At 40.5% G+C, this 22,661-nt stretch overlaps 2 protein-coding genes across 2 annotated transcripts; one reads left to right on the top strand and one right to left on the bottom strand.

Annotated features, from left to right (window-relative positions):
• Positions 1-2,230: 2,230 nt before the first annotated feature.
• LOC137992705 (arrestin domain-containing protein 3-like) lies at positions 2,231-15,328 on the top strand. Its single transcript, XM_068838187.1, has 5 exons — positions 2,231-2,923; positions 7,792-8,018; positions 9,518-9,868; positions 10,169-10,343; positions 15,190-15,328. The coding sequence occupies exons 1-5, from the start codon at positions 2,686-2,688 to the stop codon at positions 15,234-15,236; spliced, it is 1,038 nt and encodes a 345-aa protein (XP_068694288.1). The 5' UTR covers positions 2,231-2,685; the 3' UTR covers positions 15,237-15,328.
• A 1,747-nt stretch (positions 15,329-17,075) lies between these two features.
• LOC137992706 (paired box protein Pax-3-B-like) lies at positions 17,076-20,980 on the bottom strand. Its single transcript, XM_068838188.1, has 4 exons — positions 20,709-20,980; positions 19,510-19,902; positions 18,851-19,080; positions 17,076-17,301 (listed from the first exon to the last, which is right to left on the bottom strand). Exons 1-4 carry the CDS (start codon positions 20,725-20,727, stop codon positions 17,086-17,088), a joined length of 858 nt encoding a protein of 285 aa, XP_068694289.1. The 5' UTR covers positions 20,728-20,980; the 3' UTR covers positions 17,076-17,085.
• Positions 20,981-22,661: the final 1,681 nt, after the last annotated feature.

The raw sequence follows: 22,661 nt of genomic DNA, 5'->3' as shown, positions 1-22,661 counted from the left end.
GTTGACTGATGTTCACGACTTTAGTAAAGGCAGAAATCTCGATTCACGCACTACAACTTTAAAGGATCACGCGTCACGGTTAATATATTATTCACGAATCACGGCTGTATTTCTTCAGTTTTCCCGATTCACGCTCTTTTTTGGGGTCAATTCACGGATCACGGGAATGTATGCCTTCTTATTCAAAGAAGGCATACATTCTTGAAATGTGCGGGTGTTATTAAAACGAGGAACCGCAGACTGCCAACTTTCACCTTGTAAAACCTTCTACCGCACAACCATTACATGAAATAGGTAGTTCACCTTGCTTCCTCTGAAAAAGCCTTCCGCCATTCGTCAAGGACGAGAGGTCACAATATGACCAAGTCCAGTCCACCGCACTTTGGCGGGCTATCCGTTTATTAGCAAGTTATAAAAAGTAACAGCAAACCAGACAAATAAAAACTTGTGCATTTTTTTTTAACTTCAAACAAAAATAGTCTAGCGTTGTTTTGGGAAAAAAGGTGTTTTTGAAGTAGTTTTGCGGGTTCCGAAGGTTCTGCGGTCTGCGGTTCTCCTTTTAGGGCGCGTTCGATTGACCCTATCCGGAATAAGAATACGTGGAGTGATGATTAAAGCGGTATGTTTGGCAAACTTATTCGACTCTGAGATTAAGGACCTCGACCAAACGCTGTTGCAGATTATGTCGAGGTGCGTAAAGAACACAAACGACAATTAACAGATTGTAATTTTTGTTCTAGGGTCATTTTTATATTTCCTCGTCACATGCGATTAACTTTGTTTTGTCTTGAGTTAATCGGCGCCTCAGACTAATATCAGTTGGGGTTCAGGGATGGCGCAGTGGTGAGAGCACTCGCACTCACCAATGCGGCCCGGGTTCGATTCCCAGATCTAGTAGCGTCATACGTGAGTTGATTTTGTTGGTTCTCTACTCTGCACCGAGAGGTTTTCTGCGGGTACTCCTGTTTCCCTTCTCCTCAAAAACCAACATTTGACTTGATTTGCGTTAATTGTTAATTTCACTTTACAGTATCCCCAATTAGTGCTCCGGCGCTAGAACGACTAGACACTTTTAGGAAAGGAACTTTATTTAAAAATAAAGTTCCTTTCCTTTTTTTTGTCTCCTTCTCGCAGTGGCTTATAACATAGAGGCCAAAATTATTGTCTAAATGCTGATTGGGTGAGGTAATTGCCCCGGGCAAAATTACTTTCATTATTTTCATGTAGTAAGTGTTTTTTGGCAGAGCTGGTTTCATTGCTTTGGCGTTGTCGTACAAAAATAAAATTTTATTGTGCTGATTTGTGCGTTTTTACAGTTCATTGACGCTAACTGAACACTGAAATGGCTTCCTACGAAATTGAGCAAAAGCGTCGGTTTTAAAAGATAAATGAGAGAAAATTTGGCCTTTTATACTTGATTATAAACAAGCACTCGAATGTTTCCTCGTAATGCGCGACTCGGGCAATTTCTGCAACTTCTGAAAATACGCGATTTTAAATTAATCTATAATTTTACTCGGCCCCATGCAATTAGTATAGTTTTATCACCTTGTTTCGTAAAACCAAATTTATGTGTCTCACTCCACAACGACGCAGCACCACAGTTTCTTTAGAAAGTAACTCCTTCATTTATCTACAAATCACTGAACTGTTAGCAATGCTAAACAACTGCGTCCTCGTGATTATTAGTACCTTAAAGTTCATGAAATAAGGCAGGTCAGGCAGTGCAGTTATGAACCTTGTCCAATTTTTTTCTGTGCTGCCAGGGAAAGAAACTCATCCTTGTTTGGAAAATCGTCATGCTGGCACCATGGTACTAACACTAGTGGTTGTCATAACTAATGAAGGAATTGGCTCGCAAATCTAAAATACCTGCCCCTTTCATTTTTTCTTTGCACACAATAACCGGTATTTTGAATTCCTGCCACCTGTTGAACTTTCTTGGCTCTTAATTTAATTAATATTGTGCATGGCAGGTTTGTGGACGCTAAGAAATCATGGTATACTCTTTTTAAAAATTTACTTCTTTACGAAATTTCGAATTACCAAATACAACTTGAAAAATTTCGGCTGCAAACAGTGTTATAGTTTAGTTCAGTGTCTCATGAGTGCAATAGAAACAGCAAGACCCACCCAATGCAAACACGCCTTTATTTATTCTTCTTTGTGATTAAAAGACCTTTCTCATATAGTTGAAAATCGTCATCTCACTGAAAGAAATTTGTACAACAAATTGACATGATATGTGAAAATAACGCTGAATCAATCTTTTTTCGTCTCCAAACAACTATTTTTAAAAGGAAAAATGTATGAACTTAATTTCCAGTATTTACGCAATTGCCACCAACATTACAAACACCTGTTCTAGCCTGGTTGGACACGCCCCACCGCTATTCTTCAATCTCAAGTGTTGAGCGTCTTTTTGCAATGAATAAACCAACACGTTCCCTGATGCGAGGCGTGTCTCACACTAGGTCTACAAAACTTAGAGATATTTCAAAACCGGTTTTTTCCGTACCTGTTTAAAATAGTAATTTTGTTATGTAGTTGCTAGCTTGTGCTTCATTTTGCTGAACGTCTTTGGAGCTGACTTTCGATTGCCGCTTCTAAGGAAACAACGCTTCACACCCTTGTTATCTAAAGCCGGGACAGAGATCTGTAATCACTGCCTGTTCTTGCGCTAAAATGGGAAAGAACTTGGGTTTAAAAATGTTTCTATCTCGTGAAAGCAAACACTATCATCCCGGGGATGTGGTATCTGGTGAATGTGTATTGCAGCTAAGTGATCATGTTAAGCTTCACTGTGTCAACATTGAGTTTCAAGGCGAATCTTGGACTTACTGGGAAGAAACGGAGTTGTACACTTCGACCCACAAAAACGCAGAGATATACTTCCACAAGAAAACCACTCTTTTTGGAAGCTGTAAGTAAAGTACTGTAGGAACTACATTTACTTGCACTGATGCCAATTGTCTACTGCAATAGAGCGGCAAAAAATACTTATAATATCACATTGAGTTTCTTGAAGGAGAATTTGATTGATTCGAACTTTTTGGAGGCATATTGGAAGCGCAAGATTAAAAATTTCCAGTTCACGTCGTCCATTTTTTTCATTAGTTTTTCTCAGTGTGCAAACGCGAATCAAAATGAGCACGCCTATTTAAGTGTTATTGTATCCGCAAAGTTCGGCCGAAACCCTAGAACCAGATTTTCTAAGTGTGTCTGTCGACCTCTTAAGCGTTTGCCTGCGATGACAGTTACACTGTTCGGTATTCTAATTCCTCTTTACTCATTAATCCAAGTTTTCACTGACTAGCGACGCAAGCACAAGCGCAAGCGTAAATAGCAGAAGTAACTTATGCTACGTGAAAACGAACGTCGACATAAGCATCAAAATCAACCACGGCCTTCGCCATTTTGTTAAAATGCTCATAAGCGGGGAACCTGGAACGAGTGCTTTAATTGGCCAGACACGGCCAGTCTCAGCGAGTTTTCTCGTTCTTATACGGTGTTTGTTTTCACAAAACGTAAGGGAACGCAATCATAAGCACCAGAACAAGGAAAAGGAGTATTTTTGATCCTTGCTTTTGTGCTTATGCTTGCGTCAACCCCGTTTCCAGACTTTACATGTCCACGAAACCAGAGTTCTCGACTTTTGATGTTATTGAATAGGGAATGTGTCTGTTGGAGTAGTTCTTTATTTGACTTGTGAGCTGTGAAATAGATCCACCACTTTCTCCCAAAAGAAAACACTTTTCCACAGGTTGTTCTGAAGTTCCATGGAGAGTGTACATGTTTAACCTCCATATCACATTTCAGGCCACATACATGTATAGCCTTTTTGGAAACTTGGAAGCGGGTCTTCAGCGAAAGGTTTTATTTTTCAAGGCGTACTTACCTTGTGTGATGATTGATTGAGGTTAGGTACTTGAAAGACTGCACTGATTTTATTCTTTGATTATCAATTAATTAAGATATAGCATTGCGGTAGCTCTGTCTTTTTGATACAACCACGCTTCGGTCTTCTTTGCATTCGGTATGATAGGTTTGTTTGTTTAATTGTTCCACTTTGGTGACAATTTTTTGAGGCTCCTTTTGAGAATGAGGAATCAGCACAGTGTTGTCGTTGAATCTAGTGTTGTTGTAATTGCACCCGTTTAACCTGGTTCCATCCATGTCTTTGATACAATGAAAGTTGTATAGGCTGAAGAAGTCTCGCGTTAATTAAAATGCAGCCTTTTCTGACACTTTGCCAATGTGTATGGTAATACAATGTCAGGAACAGGCACTCGTCCTTGTCATCTGCATTGACGTCATTCAGAATTTGTAGGAGTTTTTCGCGTTACACTCGATCAGAAGTCTTTTGTAATCGATAGAACAGACATTCACTGAGTCTGGCTGCATCTCGCGGACCTCACGTTCACTCAAAGTCCGAAAAAGGAAGACTTCATTTCAGTCGTGTGCTTTTATCGTACATGAATCCGTGCAATTCATCTTGGGCAATCTTTGGATGTTTACACACTGTGATGCACCTAATTTCTTTAGAACTTCAATGCATGGTGGTCGAATATTCTATAGATGACTGTTGCCACTCGGGGACATAGCCAGAATAGCATCTTCTAGGGTCTTGAGAACAGGCTTCATTGCATGTCCGCCTAATCCTAGAACCGTTTTCCCCTTTTCATGCTCGCAGACGCTTTGCGGATTTCGGCCGTTGTTATTTCAGGGCCTGTCAATGATTCTTGAAACTGGAAAGGTTATTGATTTCTATTAGGGTCTTCTGACAAATCCTGAAAATACTTTTCCCATCACTTCTTAAGATACTCTTGCTTAAATAGCAGTAAGTTCTTCCCACTGAAATTTTTTTTTCTTTGTTGGGTCTCTGCTATTTACATTACATAGAGCCTCCATTTCTTGGCACTTATCATTTACTGCAGTGAGAGGCTACATGTCAAATTCGGTTTGATTTCTCTGTCCTTTGTTTTACCGTGACTTGTCAACCGGATTGTCTTTTGTCTTCCTTCTTTTCTCAAACAATTATTCTCTAATCTTATCTGTCATTTGTGTACCTATGTAGAGCAGGATAAAAATCATGTTCTTCTTTCGCAAGTGGTATATAAAATGTTTGTCTCTCCTTGGTTTCTTCAGAAGCACCAGTGGGATGCAAATGTTCTTCTGTTCTTTTTTTATTGAATTCTCACCGCGCTGAACTGCAAATAACTTTAGAACTCTGTATTAAAAGAAATGGACATAAAAATTAAATAGGAAAAACTTGAATTAACCGACAAAGAGGTCTTTTTCCGTTTTTGTATCCCCAGAATTGCCGTTGGAGATGCCCATCTCAAGTGAACGTTTAGAACGCAAATGCTTCCCTTATCCAACTGTATTAGTTATTGTACAGAAAACATACCAAACGAGTACAAATATTCCACGATATTTGTACAGTTAGTTATTTGTGCAGTAGAGAACCTTTTTGACTAGTTAAGTTGCTTACGAGTGGCTTACCACCTACATACCTGTCACAAGTTCTCGCTTGTTCAAAATAATTCACTTGCTAAAAATATAGTGCGAAAACGTTGGATAATAAATAGCTTATCAGATGTTTGGGTGTGTAGGGGCGCTGAGTATTTCTACTCGTTCAACTCGTAAAATACTCAGCGAAACTACACACCAAAACATTAAAAAAGATATATATCCTCGATACAATCCAAACAAAGCAGTTAACTTGGTCAGTATGATAAGTCGAAAGTCTTTATACCGGAGGTGTGCGGAGCATCACGGGTAAGAAAATATGGTAACCCAGCTTTGCGAGAAAACTTGGTTTCGGTCACCGTTGGTCACCGTACGACCTTACGTCCCAACCTCGTTCCCAGGGTTTCTCTTCTCTGCCCCCATTGTTGTTGAGAAAAGACCCTGGTTCACGCTGGTCACGTGTCTCCCAGAATCTGGGAGGTTCACCAAATGTGTGTTAGGGGATGGGTGGCAATGTAGGCCCTTGCATACTGCGGTTGCGCCCGCAGTACATGCGGCAGTCAAAGCTTGATTGTCCTCTGTAAGTAGTACGTTTCATGTATGCCTAAATGACGTAGTTTGTCTTGATGCAAGAAATGCCACTCGAAACGAACTGATATTTTTCTTATTTCTTTCCCATGTTGAACAAATATAAAAGCAACATTAAAATTGTTTTGACCTATTCTGATACTTAGCTAGAGATTGCTGGGTTAAGTTCGACGAAGAACGAGTTATTTTAGCGTATAATTTCACAGCCCAAATCTTGCCTGGCGAAAACAAGCCAGCGAGCGGCAGGTACAAAACGCAGGTCACAGGTCATTGTTTTACCTATTCAGAAAGTATCCTTAACATTCATAAAAGCTAACCTTAGGCCTAAAAACCAATTTTTCTTCATGCCTAATTAGGCCTAAGGTTAGCTTTTTTGAATGTTTAGGATACTTTCTGTATATAGTAAAACAATGACCGGTGATCTGTGTTTTGTACCTGCCGGCCAGCGAGTTGCCAGACGCGGGTGACCCGGTTTTGGCGCCAAGCTTAAAGCATAAAACTCAAAAATGTTTCACATTTTGTTACTACTGTATCTGTTGTAGGTTTTCGTTTTTTAGATTCTTTGTGGGTTATCGATGTGGTCTCCAGAGAGAAAAATTCCCTCATTTAAATGCCTTTCGTGCGAACATTCATTCTCTTGTAGCAGTAACTTGTATAAACATTACCGAACTTTCACCGATCACCGTCTCCAAACAAAACCGTCGCTAAACTGCTAGGAGGCCACCGATTTATTTCTGGCCAAGGACTTAAGCCTCTACTGCCGGAAAGCCAGACTTCGAGACCTTTTCAAAGGAAGTCTCACCAGGCTCAACAAACTCCTTCGAAGAGGTGTCCTGTCGGCGAAGTCTTCCTCCGCCGAATAAGTCCGTAACTATCTCAGTCCACCTTGAATAAAATCTTAAATCCGCTCTATTCATACAATTCAAATTATTGCAAATACTCACTGTAAGCTGTTGTAATATAATCTCAAATCCATGTACATAAATTAGTGAAAGAGAAGATCGATAGAACTGAATGTCGATATCGAAGATCAATTGCAATTTTTCAATATTTTGCATCTAACCAATCAGAGAGCACACAATTGCTGTGACGTCAGGACAGTAAAGTTTTTCCCGCCCGCTGAATGCTGATTGGTCAACTCAAATTTCAGAGGCCCCGGTTGTATGCAAGGGTATTGTCAACATTGCAAAGAATGGAATCAGCGCGCAAAAACGTTTGACGGTAGTATTTTATGTACTACACATATGGAATTCGACGTGAAAGGCAAAAAGTTGTGGTCAAATCAATCGGACGCCACAGAAAATATCCTCGCGTTATTCAAGTTTTCACCCTTGTGAAGCAACCTCGTTCATCTACCTCCATTGTAGTTGAGAAAAGACCCAGGGTCTTTTCTCAACGACAATAGAGGCAGAGAAGAGAGACCCTGGGAACGAGGTTGCGTACGTCCACCATCCATGTATGCCGATGTGAAACACTGTGGTACAGCCCACGTGTTTTTGGTGGGAACGTCTTTGACATTGGACATCAATGGTACGGTGTATTCGCTAACCATTATCACGTGACCGTATTGCGAGCTCAAGTTTAAAGCTCATCGAGGTCAGCTGCTTTTATTAAGTTGACCGCTGAACAAGTACCGGTTTTCGATTGGATCGCAGGCTAAATCAAAATATTAGCCATAAATAAATAAGTAAAAAAATAAATGAATAAAATTGTATTTTTCTTGTTTTATAGCTGACAAAAAGAAGAGTCGGACGGTATGTCTCCCAGCCGGTCGCCATGCTTTCCAGTTTAGCTTCAAAATTCCTCCATACAGTCTCCCATCGTCCTTTGAAAACAAGCACGGTTATGTTAGATACTGGCTGAAGGCGAGGATACAAAGACCATGGAGATTTGACGAGGTCGCAAAGGAGTTGCTGAACATATTAAGTGTAGTTGATGTGAATTGTCCACGAATGCTGGTAAGCTGCTGTAGAGAAACAACTCGTCCTCATTGAAATAAAACCAGTTTTTGTGTATTTAATTAGCGAAAACGTTATGCTTTCAACAAAACTCACATGTCATGCGATGAAAAAGCGTTTTAGTTCACTTGACAGGAAACAGTGCAGGTTTACTGAGTTCTATTACTCCTCCACGGTGGCCTTCCTTTCTTTGTCTTATTTTCGAAAGTGGCCTAAGCTCTGACATCATTTTAAAAAACGCGCTTATATTGTGTACATGATTCGTTTAACGTAAGGCTCACTCTTTGCAAAAGGATATGAATTGACGTTACTGGGAGGCTTATGAATTCGCTTCATCGAGGGGTATTGCAGAGGTCACGGGATCGAATCCCGTTCAAGACTGAATTTTTGACGCTTTCGTTTCGTTACTGCTAAAGTAGCATTCATAACTGCAATGATATTAACTTGTTTCATTCCCACAGTTTAAATGTATGTCTTTAAAACGTTGTTCCTTCAAAGTATTACAGCATACACCATCATTGCATAGGGTATAGTTTAGTCAGCGTTTACACGTATGAGGTTTCACCACTTCGAAACCGCGCCAAAATCAATGCGGTTTGGAGGTGTTTACGCGGAACTGTTTTCTTAATGCTTATGTCATACCGAAATCACCACAGACGAAAGGGCGACAGAATCTCTTACACAAAATTGTCCCACCAGACACCAGTTCTTCCAGGTCGAATCGAGAAACGTCACTTGGTTTTTGGTTTTTTTCTTTATCACTTTGCCGGAGCGCACCAGTGCCTTCAAAAACGTTAACATTTCGAAAACCTTTACCTATGGTTATTATATGCTTTTCGATTTAAGGACAGCAAAGTAGTGATGGTATAAGCGAGCGCTGCACTACGTGCGTGATTCACCATTTTTAATCGAAAAATACAAATTTCGCGCCAAAATAGTAACAGTATTCAAATCGATGCGGTTTCGCCGTTTACAGGGCAGATGGTACCGTTATCGTTTTAAAACAGACGCTCCTCTTTTAGCAGCCTTTTCAAATCGATTCGGTTTCGGCAACTGTCTCGATTTGCGTCGTGTAAACAGAAGGCGTAACCGCATCGTTTTCGATGCGTTTTCAAATGAAACCGCGTTCGTGTAAACGATGCCTTTGATTTTGTACCATTCTCAACACAATATCGCTGAAAAGTATGCCTTTTGGATTAAAAATTAAAAAATTCTTCTCATATGAATCCTCGAATGCGAAATCTGATCGTCACATTTCTGAAGGCTGAAGATGGACAGTGAATTGTTACTGGTAATGGTTTTAAAGCCGCCGCCAGAAAATGTAACATTTTTCCCGGCTCTAAGCCACCTTTGCCGTGGTAACAAGTTACCATGAATAGATAGTTGGCGATTTTAAGACCTCTTAACTTAAGGCGGAAAAGTTGAAAGAAATTCAGATAATTAAAAATGACCATGGATTTATATATTCTTTTTTTTTTATGTTTCACTTCATCATACAGCTACCAAGTTTTGGTGAGGCTCAGAAATCACTCAACTGTTTGTACAATGGAATGGCGTCCCAACTGAAACTAATGGCGGTCACTGATCGAAATGCATACTGTCCTCAAGAGCGTATCAGGTTAACAACAGATATCAAGAACTTACCGCTAACACAAACATACCAGACTACAGTATTCCTCGTTCAAATGATCTCTTTCAAGTCTCGCTGTGGCAAATCAAGAACTGAGCGATGTCAGCGTAAGATAGTGGATAGACCATCACTTTCGTGGGCGTTGGACGAGTTTGAAGTCCCGGATGTCCCACCGACAATGAAGAATTGTGGGATATTAACCATTACGTATAATATTAAGGTAGTCTTAGTGAACTCTTTTGCTGTCATACGACACGGCTGACTTAGAACTGAATTGAAGGTATATGATATCGACTGACTCACCAGTGACAAGTAACACAAATTTAAGAACCTTAGAAGTGTGGCCAGGGTAATTTTTTGCGAATACATGTCGGAGGAAAGCTAGAGCTCCATTCAGTAATCCTGTTACTCAATATATCACGGCTTCAATGCTTGGGCTCACTTAAGTCTTTGACTTAAATGTAGGCATTCCTATGGAATTTTTTTTGTTTAACGTCGTTTTTCATGACTTGTGTCCCAGGTTGTTTTATCGGTACCCAATTCTACTGCATCCAGCCTGGAGGTAGAGCTACCTATCACAATTGGAACGGTTCCTCTTCGACGGTCATATGGAATGATCAACAAAATGATTTCTGCAGCCCAATTAAACAGGAGTTACAGCAGAGACTTCAAGACGTTTGTAACCATCAAGCGAGGTATGATTTTTTGTTTGGTAGTTTCCAAAAAACCGGCTGACCAGCACAACCTCGCAATTCTTGGAGCGAGCTTCACCATGTTTATTTGTTCACGCGAACTATTTACCACTTAATGAGGGGGACATGGGGGGGGTCCTAAACACCGCAACACCGCAAAAAAAAATTAACGAACACCGCATCACCACAAGAAAAGTCGACGAAACACAATTATTTTTAGCTACATGATTTTAACGTCTACACTTGACGTAACACTTTTATACCTAAACGATTTTCCACAAAATAAACACAACAAAATGTACTCTTGTCAATGCATGCCTACGCGTCGATACTGTTGATACCCGTAAATCAGTTTTGTTGTATTTACCCGGAGAGGTCGTTTGTATGAAGTTCCATGAACATTACTGCGAAGTTGACCCGAAAAGCTGCCAAGCGATAAAACAACATTTCCAGAGTGTGGAGCAAATAATTTCATTTCACCGAACACCGTAGCTTGCGAAACACAAACATTGCACACCGTTGGGTTTGCGATCACCGCAACACCGCAAATTGAGATTTTATTCACCGCATCACCGCATCGAAAAAACCATCAACACCGCAACACCGCAAATCCCCATGTCCCCCTCCTTAATCTTAATCGCTACGCAAAAAGTTCGTTTTGTGGCAATAAATGGATTTCCAAACAACGAAATACTTGACGAAATTACTCAATCATCAACAGCCCTGTCTAGTTTCGTTAATATATACTCTAAACGCGTAAACAACAAAACAAATCTCTAAAATTTGTTTCGTTTTTGATTCCCCGCTAGTATAGGTCTCTTTTCCTTTTGCGTTGCCTGGGCTGACGAGCACGGTAAAAAAGACCTTTGCCATGGGTCGACTCACTTTGATCCAACTGCCGTCCACAACATTGGACAGCACTCTTCAAACCGCATGTTCCATGATATGTTCGCTGACTGGCACTTGAGCCCAGTGTGTCCCGCGCATTTCTTTACAGTAATTCCGCTGTTGTTAAGTGAGCCCACACAACATGAGGATTCGGTCGCAAAGTAATCGTCCCGCGTGCTCAACAAAGTGAGTTTCGATCCATGGCAGAGGACTCTTCCCGTACTCGTCAGCACAGCGAACACAAAAGAAAAGAGATTTCTGCAGGAGCCCATGACTAGAAGGCTACAACTTCGTTGTATTTGTGGAACGGCGTTTTTGCAGACCGAGTTATTTTTAGATTGATTTTTCCGTGAAACCACACCTTTCCAGCTAATGGCAAGTCTCGCATGAGAAATTATTACCCATGGGATTGAGAATGGTTGCTGGTGCAAGCCATCTCTTATTTAAGATCGTATCTAAAAATAGCTGGATTTGTGAAAATGCCATTACATAGGCCATTGTAGTATTGGAGTTGTAGCTTCCTGGTTATAGGCTCCTGAAATCTGCAAGCAGGAAACGTTTTTGAATAAATCTCTTGTGTTAATTGCGAATTAAAGCACTTCTCCATTTATAAATTAAAGTCTTAAATGTTCCAAGCCAAAGATAGTTTAATCAATCAATACGAGTTGAATGGTATGATACTGAGGAGTCAAGGAGACGTAACAGATGCTATTTGAGACCCAGGTTTGAAAATCATGCTTTTGCGCTGTTCTCGATATCTTCACAAGGGAATGTGCTTTTTTCATCGAAACCTAAGGGTGCGTTTCCTTGGGAAAATCCGAAAACGGATTCCTGAATCGAAAAACGGATTTTGCGTTTCTTTGACGAAATCCAAAAGCAGATCATGAAGCCAAAGTATCTACACTCGAGGAGGATACTTCGGATCAAATCTAAATCCGGATTTTTGAGATTCACCACTTCGGCGTTTGGGCAAGGATTTGAAAAAAGTATTTTCGACAAGCGGTTTTCCATGCAAAAATGGGGAGCTTAAGCAAGGACGACAACGACGGCTACGAGAACAACACATCACAATAGGTTTAATTCAGTAGCAAAAACAATAGCTCTGCACGCCCTGCACGTGCGTTTTACATTTCGAAACATTTCTTTGCCGTTGTCGTCTTGACAACAACGTAAAATGGTCAAATTTGAGGTCGACGACGACGCGCGCACCTGACGATGAATTTTCAATTTTCTCTTAGAATATCCACACCGTTCTCACCAATTTTATTTCTGGAATGTGGACACACTTTCCATGCCAAGAGACTTGGAGTAATCGCAAAATTATTACAATAACGGGAAATAATATTTTTAGGCAACGTTCTCGTAGCCGTCGTCGTCGTCTTGCTTAATTTGGGAGCTTACGAAACGACGACGCGGACGGCAGCGACGACGCTACAAAACAATAGGTTTTGTGAGCAAAAACAATGGCTCTGCACGCTCTGCACGTGCGTTTTACATTTTGGTACATTTCTTTGCCGTCATCTCCAAAATGACGACGTGAAATGACCAAATTCAAGGTTCTGTGGAGGACGTTAGCACATGACGATGAATTTTCAGTTCTCTCTCTACGCTTCCAACTCACTCATACCAGTTTAATTCCTCAACAGTTACTACACATTTTTAACGCGAAACGACATGAAATAGTTTCGTAGTGATATGAATAACGCGAGCTCGTATTTTAAAATGCAGTCCTCGTTGCCGTCGCCGTCCTCGTTTCGTAAGCTCCCTAATAGGGAGCTTATGAAACGACGACGCCGACGGCAAGACGACGCTACAAAACAATGGGCTTAATGAACAAAAACAAAGGCTCTGCACGCTCTGCACGCGCGTTTTACATTTTGGTACATTTCTTTGCCGTCATCTCCAAAATGACGAAGTGAAATATGACCAAATTCAAGGTTCTTTGGAGGACGTTAGCACATCATGATGAATTTTCAGTTCTCTGTCTACGCTTCCAACTCACTCGTACCAGTTTAATTCCTCGACAGTTACTGCACATTTTTAACGTGAAACGACATGAAATAGTTTCGTAGTGATATGAATAAAGCGAACTCGTATTTCAAAATGAAGTCCTCGTTGCCGTCGCCGTCCTCGTTTCGTAAGCTCCCTAATAATATAAGGCCCCTAATGATAGAGCGACTTTCATATGACCTTGAAAAACAAACGTGAAAACAGAACGTAGACAAAAATGCAAAACATTTAATTGGCTTATCGAACAAAAACAAACGAGCACGAATTTTCATTGGCTCAGCGAACGCGGATGCAAACAACGTCATTTCTCCATGGAACTTCTTGGAAAGCGATCGGCATTTCGCTTTGACGTCATTTGAAATGCTGTAAGGTGATTGGGCAATCGAACTGTTTACCGCCCATATTAGGAGTTTTTTGGCGGGAACAAGGAGAAGCTTTGTTTTAATCTTGCCAAACATTTGTCCGTCAAACAAATTGCGAACACTTTGCAAGGGCATGCGAAAGTCGCTCTATACAACAGCTACCGTACATGATAGTTTTCTCCCGCCATTTTTTACCGTACGATCGAAGACACGAATAGGACGAAAATAGCTAAGTTTCCTGTAAATTCCACCTCAGAAATTACACTACGAGTTTCTTGACAGCAATAATATCTTTAGCACCTTTCCGACAGCTAAAAAAGTAAACTGCAAAAATACCCTCTGCAATCATGGCGACTCGTACCTTAGCGCACATGTTTTTCGTCATTTCTTTTTACCGATCGCTAAGGTATTTTTTTTGTCTGGTGGCATTTTCATTGAAGAATTTCTCCAAAACAAACCAGTTAACCGCTAATTTTTTATTCTGAAATTGCACGCAACTCTGGGTTTGTCTGTTTGCGTTGTCATGGCAAACAATCCTTTTTCGGATTTTGCATTTTTTTGACGCTGAAGAATCCATTGATCCGAAATCACAAAAAGACACAAATCCGTTTTTGGATTTACATCAGCGCGAATAAAAGATAAGGAACATGCTATACGGGACAAGACAAAAGAAAAGAGTGATTTCATTTTGGTCGACCACTTGTGTAATCTTAAGCCGAACAGTGTGTCGTGTCATGTTGAATGTTGTTGAACGATGTTGAACGAAAATAGAGACCAGTCCTATTCCGTTCAACACGTTTGTGCAACATTGTTCAACATTTGTTGAGTAACAAATGTTGCAAGTTGTTGAACCGTGTATCATCGGCTTAAAGCCGGAGACACACGGTTCAATATTTGTTGATCAACAAATGTTGCAGCTGTCGTTCAACAAATGTTGAACAGTGTCACGCCATGTTGAATGTTGAAATATGCCATTCAGCACGTTGAACGTTATTGAACGATGTTGAAAGAAAATAAAGCACTGGATTTGTCCACTGTACAAGCTCTCAACATGTTGAATGTTTGTTGAGCCGTGTTGAGCGAAATTAAAGTTTGACCAGTTTTCAAATTTGACTCAACAAGACTCAACACCGCTCAACACCTCTCACCAGGTTGTTCAAATGCGCTCAACATGTTGAGAGCTTGTACAGTGGACAAATCCAGTGAATTTGCACGCGGCTTAACAGGAAAGGAAAGGAAAGGAACTTTATTTAAGTGTCTAGTCGTTCTAGGGCCGGAGCACTACTTGGGGACACTGTAAACTGAAATTAACAATTAACGCCAATGGTAGTCAAATGTTTGTTTTTGAGGAGAGGGGAAACAGGAGTACCCGGAGATAACCTCTCGGTGCAGAGTAGAGAACCAACAAACTCAACTCTCGTATGACGCTACTAGATCTGGGAATCTAACCCGGGCCGCATTGGTGAGTGCGAGTGCTCTCACCACTGCGCCATCCCTGCACCCCAATTTTTCATAAGAACTCAAAACCAAGCAATTATCGATAACAAATTCTCATTAAAACGTATTTGTTATTCTTATTTCTTCAACAGTGCCTCTAGATACCGGAATAAACGCTGCTACAGTCATTACTGCTTAAAAAATTACGCTGAAATCCTCTTCGAACAATGCGTGATGGCCAAACGAACACTGAACGAATCATTTTTTAAGTATCTACGAAAACGATTTATCACTCTTTCTGCCACTACATTAACAGCAATATCCTCGTTGTTAAGGTTGTCTCTCCTTTGTTAATGAATAATCACTGGAAGTTAGAAGGACAAATAAACGTAGAAAAATTAAAGATCACCACCACAGATACATCATAAAGTAAAACTCGATCACGTACATGTGCCTGCTAAATAAGAACCCCTAACAACTTAATTATTTTTTATTTCTAAAGAAGGTGAAGGACTCATGAATGTTTTTTTTCGGTAACTAGTGTGATGCAGACACCCTGCAAGCAGAGCCTTCCTTAACTCGACGAGAAAGAAAGGACTGTAGAAATCGTGTTAAGCCTTTATTGAGTATGCGCTAGCCGTTGCTTGGAGACAGTCCAAACCCAGGCCAAGTCTCGATCGCACTCCTGTACGCCATATTGATTTTCGTACTGAAGGCTCCATTTTGACCTTCGCGTTGTGAAAAATGTGATGCGCTCGCTGCCTAAACCGGTTTGACCGGAGTGACTAGCCCAGAAACCTGGGCTGCGGTTACTTATAAGACTTGACACGATTTCCACAGAGCCTCTCTTTCTTGCTCTCTGCCGAGTTTTAGAGAGGCTCTGCTCGCAGAGTGGATGTAAGTGGCTCTCTGACTCCATAAAGCCTAATTGTAGAACCATGTTTAAAAGATAACACGTTTTCAGGTTTAATTGAGGTAATGTTGCATCTTGTACACGGATGTCAGTTACTGTGTTGCACGAAAGTGATGCAGTTTTCCAAATGTAAATGTAAATGTAAGATGCCGAGAACTTCATGGCCTTACAATTCACGCCGCGTAAATCACTGATTCCCTATAGTCTTTTGTTTTTGTTTATAAGACAAGGAATGGACACACGAAATTATTGCGAATTTTCAGTGAAAACCTCAGTCCCGTCTGATGATAGAGAGGGGATTCTTGCACCTGAAGTATACTCGAGAAGTTTTGCGGCATTCAAGTAACTCACGCCAGGTCGGAGCTAATGCTTCTATTACGAATCAAATCGGGGAAAATTAAATTTGACGAAATTGTATGTGAATCACAGTGTGAAGTCAGCAAAAGAAGAGACATTGATAAATGAACCATAAAAAACAGTAACTTAAATAATTAGGTAAAAATGATAACAAAGTTCCTAAAAAAAAGAATGCAAAGGCGACCCTATGAAAGTAATATTGATTTTGGACTACAAAGTTGTTACGTTTTCGAGTTTCAATTGTATAAGTGTTTGTTATCTTTACTAAAACTTAAACTTATCCCTGATCAGAACTTGTTTGTGGTTACACAATTCCACTCTGCGTCTGTGTATATGTAAATTTAGGACAAGTATTGTACCGTCTTTGCTTACACGAAGCAGGGTAGTAATTAAACGAGAGAGTTTTGGGTATTTCAGCAGCTTGGTTTCCTTCTTTAAAATGAATACAAAATGGTTCAATTTAGCAACCTAGAACAAACGGTGGCTTTGTTTGAGCACCTTTCATAAGAAAATCACATGAAAGACTCACGGAATGGATGCGATTGTGGCATTACGTGAATTACATAGGTCAGTATCTATAATATTTGTGAGGGGTGGTCCGCTAAGCGCGCAACAGCGGCGGCGGGCTACCAAGTTGCCTATCCCGCTCTACTCAGTCCTCACAATATCTGGTAACTGTAGTTTTTCCCTGTAATGCAATCACGAAGTCTTTGTGTTTCAGTGGGGTGATGGTGGACAACCCCTGCATGCGAAGGTAAATGGCTCTTTTACTCTGCCTCTATTTGCGAACACATGTGCAAAACCCATGTGGAACTCCACTGTTTCTCCACCGTGTAAATGATGCCTGAAGGTCCATGGTCTGAGATGGCGGTATGAAGGAAAGACCATAATACGGATATAAAATACGGCTCATGTTTTGTTGCATTGCGGCTTTGAACTGCTTGTCATTGTTTCTTAGACGCTTCTCCTTTGATCGACGATTAGAAAACCAAATCTTAGAGAAAAAAAGCAATCATGTTAAGATCTGATGATACGCAAAACAACAAATCATCGATAATGTTCTCTTTTGGCAATCACAACTGACTCCGTTGACTTCACCAAAGCAAACAGTGTCGGCAGCCATAGCGAAAAGCGTTCACAGCAAATACTTGTGTACAAGGATCCAGGAGAACTTAATCTCGAAGGAGACATGATTTTAAGAAAAGATAGTGCATCAAGGGTGGAGATCCTCAGTTAACTACAAACTATTGCCATATGGTAATTCAAGTAGTCTTTAACTTCACGATTGTTTTTTTTTTTTGACAAGTGCGTGCTATTGAAAATCTCTTCCTCTGGTTGGAATCACAGCTATGTTTGGTGAGTCACGTGACCACAGCAGAAATGGCTTAAAAATCGGAGAGTTTACTCTTTTGTATTCTGAAAACTATGGCAAGAATGCTAAAACACTCCAATGCCTATGCAAATTTTTGGAGGGTGAAAGAGGTGTATTATGGGATTTGAAAAAGTAGAGGATCGAAATACGCTGTTGGGAACTGGCACTAGATGCACATGCAACATATGACCGAAGTGATGTCAGGTATTCGCTATTTTCGCAAATCCGACAATACAGTTCATTTTTGCATTAAAGCAATGGATATCCAGTTCAATGAAGCATTATACAGTCCCAAGAGTAATTAACTTGTATTGTGTTTTTGCAAAGAACCCCCAAAACGGATTAGATTATGGGAACGGTAAAATAGTAAATTCATTTAAAACGCTTCTTCAAAGATCCCTCCTGATACGATTATCACATGGCCTTAAAATTGCTTTTGCTTTTAAACAGTGCTTAGCAATCACTGTCTTTCTATAGTTAAGGTTCACCCCCTTAATTGCAATAGGGAACTTAAACAACGACAACGGCGACGGCAACAAGGACAACACAAATTTGCATATTTAAGCCGCGTTTTCGCAAGCGACGCAAGCATAAGTTCAAGCACAAGGATCAATTTGTTTCCTTTTCCTTGTGCTTGAGCTTATGCTTGCGTTCGCTTGCGTCGTGTGAAAACCAAACGCAGCATAAGAACCAAGAAATTTGCAACGTCTGGCCAATTAAAGCACTCGTTCCAGATTCCCCGCGTCAGAGCATTTGAACAAAATGGCGGATGCCGTGGTTGATTTTGATGCTTATGTCAACGTTCGTTTTCACTAAGCATAAGCTATTTGTCCTTGCGTCGCTAGTGAAAACCAGGCTTTAGTGCACTCTCTGCACGTGCATTTTTCACTTTTGTCCATTTCTTTGTCTTTGTCTGTAAAAAAGAACGTGAAATTGCCAAATTTGAGGTTTTATGAAGGACGTTAGCACTTGAGGATAAATTTTCATTTTCTCCTGTAAATTAAGGGCCGCGTTCCGACCAGTGTCATTTTTGGGAAACTACCACACCCTTGTCATATTAAAAAGGTTGAGGTGACGTTCTCGTTGCCGTCGCGGTAAACGTTGCTTAAGTTCTCTAATAACTGGAGAGGGATGGTTAATGCTCTGCTGAAGGCGCAGGGGTGATTTTTACCTGTAGTCTCGACTCGCTGACATTGAGTCTCTTTCCTAGTTCCTCTCTCATTAAAACATCCGGGTATCGAGTTTTACAAAAGGCTGCCTCCATTTCCTTGAGTTGCTCGGGTAAAAACTTTATTCGGTTCCTCCGATAGTAGTGTCGCAGCTGTGTTGTCTTAGGATTATTGACAATAGTGGTAGCCCGATTAAATTCACTTTCTTCAAACGACTGCCTGAACAAAGGGCCTGAAAGAAATCAATTAATGAAACGTAAAACTGAAGAATATAAAGAAATTCTTTTCCTTGGAAATCCATAGACAGAGATGAACAAAAATACTAAATAAAACTTAAAATGCTAAGCGACAATAATTTGAGAAAAAGCGAAGGAGAGAGATATAAAAAATAACTTGTTACTCGTGGCCGTTGTATCACTATTACAAACTCGACGCGAAAAGCTGATTTTTACATTCTGTCAATAATATGTACACTTCACAGTCAAATCCAACAATAACTTCTTTAGGTTTTAAGGTAACAGATAATATAAGTGAGCAAAATTATTCAGTGGAATGTTCTTCCACTCAGCCATTGAAACTCAGTATTTCCACACGTTTCTCCCATTGCTTTCGCCCTTATTTTGAACTCTCCAGTGTCGTGTGTTCTTTTCTTAGCACTTACCAGCTCTGTCCTCGTCATTCATTCCTTCTTCCCTGACTACACTACTGTTGGTAGGAACACTTAACAAGGTTTCCCTCGAGCACAATCCACTGGCCAACAGCTTTTCCTTATCTTTCGAAGAAAGTACTCCTGGAAATGAACGCCCGCATTCCTCGATCTTGCTGTTCATTTCCGAGCCCCCTCTTCTTGTGCGGCGTCCAGCTTCAAACGAACCGGTGTCGTTGTATTTCGAAAGCAGTTTACTGATGCAGCCATGGGAAACCTTGAGTTGCCTGCTGATGTCACACGGGCGTATTCCAAGCTCTGCCATTTCGATGATTTTCTGGCGAACTGAGTTTGGAAGTGGCTTGCCATTCAGAAATAATCCACCCAGTTGGTTAAACTTACTAGAGGCTAACATCAGATATAGATACATATTATATAATCCTTGAATGTTACTGACCAAGAATGAATACAAGAATATTACACAGGAATAAGAAATGATACTGAGGCCCTCCGTCTCACAGGCAAAAATTGACTTCGTTCACAGCCGACATTTTTGCCGAGATCAAGAACACAGTTTAAGTACGATCTTTTTCCTTATTGAGTGATAAAACAATTTACCTTACCCATCAAAAGTAGTTTTGGTGGATACTTTGTAGTGTGTATATCATAAACTCCTTAACAAAAATCTGTCGAGTCGTAGACCGCCTTTCGGAAAGTTCAGTTTTGTAGGAACATACAAGTCCATAGATTTAAACCTCTTTATGGTGTTGCTATTTAGTTAGGTCCTGCTCTTACAACTCTTGCAAAGCCTGAACCAAGGTAGCAATTGCACGGCGGGGCAAACGTTATCTTTAACAGTTGAATACTAAACGGATGCACGAAGTGTGCTCCGCGGAATTTAAATCCAGAATCTATTCATCGAAAAGACACCCCCCTCACTGAAGGACATGGAACTTACGTACCTTCACAGTCGAAAACGGGAGAGATATCAGCGAATATCAGAGGGAGCGAGATTCAGTTCAGACCGGTTGCAAAAATTTTAAAACAATAATCGTTAAGTCCTTTAGAACTAAACTGAGCCTTCGCGGAATTTGCCGCAAGCGCGTGTGAAAATCAGCGAGGGCTTAGACCTCAGGCTAACTATTAAATAAGATAAAAGACGAATACAGAACTCCGAATTGCTAACTGCCATTCCATATGAGAAAATCCCCTACCTGTATCCGCAAAGTTCATGATTAAGAAACGATTCAGAAGCGAAATGATAATCTGATTTCGGCAAAAGCCACAACGATATCTGAGATGCCAAGAGGCTGAAGCCGATAGCTGTTGAAAAACAGATGTTTGACGTACGTTTCTTGTACGTTTGTTTCTTTCAGACAATTTACAGGTCAGTTGTAACTGTGAATACAGCTATTTTGGGTACAATTGGTGTCGGCAATGAACTGATACTTTGTATCTTTGTCCTAATGTCGGCTATTACTAGATGTTTTTTCAATTCAGAAAGATGAAAGTTCTGCTTCAATTAGATGCGCTAGAATACAAATAGTTATTTTAAAGTGGTTCCTAAGAATTATTGAGGAACAAAGAAAATAATTTTCTTTATTTTTTATTTGCACAGCTGACTAGCAGTTGCCAAGACGTCTTTTTTGCAATTTCTTTATGTAAACTTTGCGTTGAAGGTTATCATCCAAACATCATGCTACGCTTCAACAAATAAAGTTCACGTCATTGTCGTTTCTGTTAAAATATCAGGAAAGAATGCTACCCTTTTCCAATTCACCATACCGTTTTCAGTTTCTTCCATCATGTCAACGTTTAAACACGAACAAACTCAAAACCAGAGAAAGTGGAGAAGTTAGTTAATGCTACGAGATCTCTAAGGGCCTCTTGACCGGGCTGGCTCGGTTACCGAGATGAAATTGGTTACTGTTCATATGACAACTTTCAGCACGGTTTCCGAGATTATGCGCCGATCAACTCGAAACTTCAACATCCCCCCCTTCCCTCGCAAAGCCAGGGCATTTGAACATTTGAATATTGGATCGTTCAATTCCCGCCCCCTCGGGCCAAAATGGTGTTCAAATGCCCTACCCTATCGTCGGATTTGTCTGTCATACCCTACTAAAGAACAATCGTCGTCGGCTCCTGTCGTCTTAATAAAGCTTGTGTATAAACATGCTAACACATATTTCGTTACCCTTTATATGATGCCATTTTTACCAGACTTGAGCTACTACAAAAACTCAATTTTAACATTGAAACTATGAAAAGTGACTTGAAAATTGAATTAATTAAGTCGGACTATGTCAATAAAGCAAGTATAAGCTGCTCTAACTCCGAAACACGGCAAAGGTTGTTTAAAGAGGGAACTGTATACTTATTAACAACAGAGCCTAGAGCGTTTACGACTGCATGTATTTTAAATTGTTCAGTGTCGGTTGATTACCTCTAACAGAAACGTACATCTTTCAGAGCTTTAACAATGAAATGGAGGGTGTGAAAACGCACGATATTGTATTCACTCTATAGTATGACAAAGACGAATTACGCAGCCAAAATTCGTTTGAAGACAACTTTTGCAGATCTTTTGTTGAGCCAATTGCTCAGAAATGCTATATCTCTTCTTTTAAACTCTTCCATCTCGTCCAAACACGTGTTTTATAGCTGTTAGTGACTTCAACGCCCGAAAAAAAAATCCTGACACTTCCGGTTCAATTTTCCCCACCCCACGCAGGCAAAGTTCAAATTCCCCACTCCCCGGGCACAGAAGATAGTCAAATGCCCGGGCTTTGCCCGGGTGGGGGAGAATGTTGAAGTTTCGAAATAGGCCTTTCTTTTTACCACAAAGAAGCTAATACAAAGATATGAAGAGGGTAGTTTCTAAAGAAACTGTGGTGCTGCGTCGGTGGGGAAGTAGTATACAAAAATTTGGTTTTATCAACGGAGTTGATAATGTAAATTGGCCACCGTACAGAGATTCTAAAAGCTGACGTTTCGAGCGATAGCCCTTCGTCAGAGCGAATCCAAAAATCTGTGGATTAAAAAATACTAGAGCACAAGGTTAGTGGTCGCAGCGGTTGAACAACAAATGAATGAAGGGGGTAGTTTCTTAAGAAACTGTGGTGCTGCGTCGGTGGGGAAGTAGTATACAAAAATTTGGTTTTATC

The sequence above is a fragment of the Montipora foliosa genome, chromosome 2 (genome assembly GCF_036669935.1).
Source record: "Montipora foliosa isolate CH-2021 chromosome 2, ASM3666993v2, whole genome shotgun sequence".
NCBI classification, from domain to species: Eukaryota; Metazoa; Cnidaria; class Anthozoa; order Scleractinia; family Acroporidae; genus Montipora; species Montipora foliosa.
The sequence above is the reverse complement of the archived record's forward strand: the minus strand, read 5'-3'. Positions and strand labels throughout refer to the sequence as shown.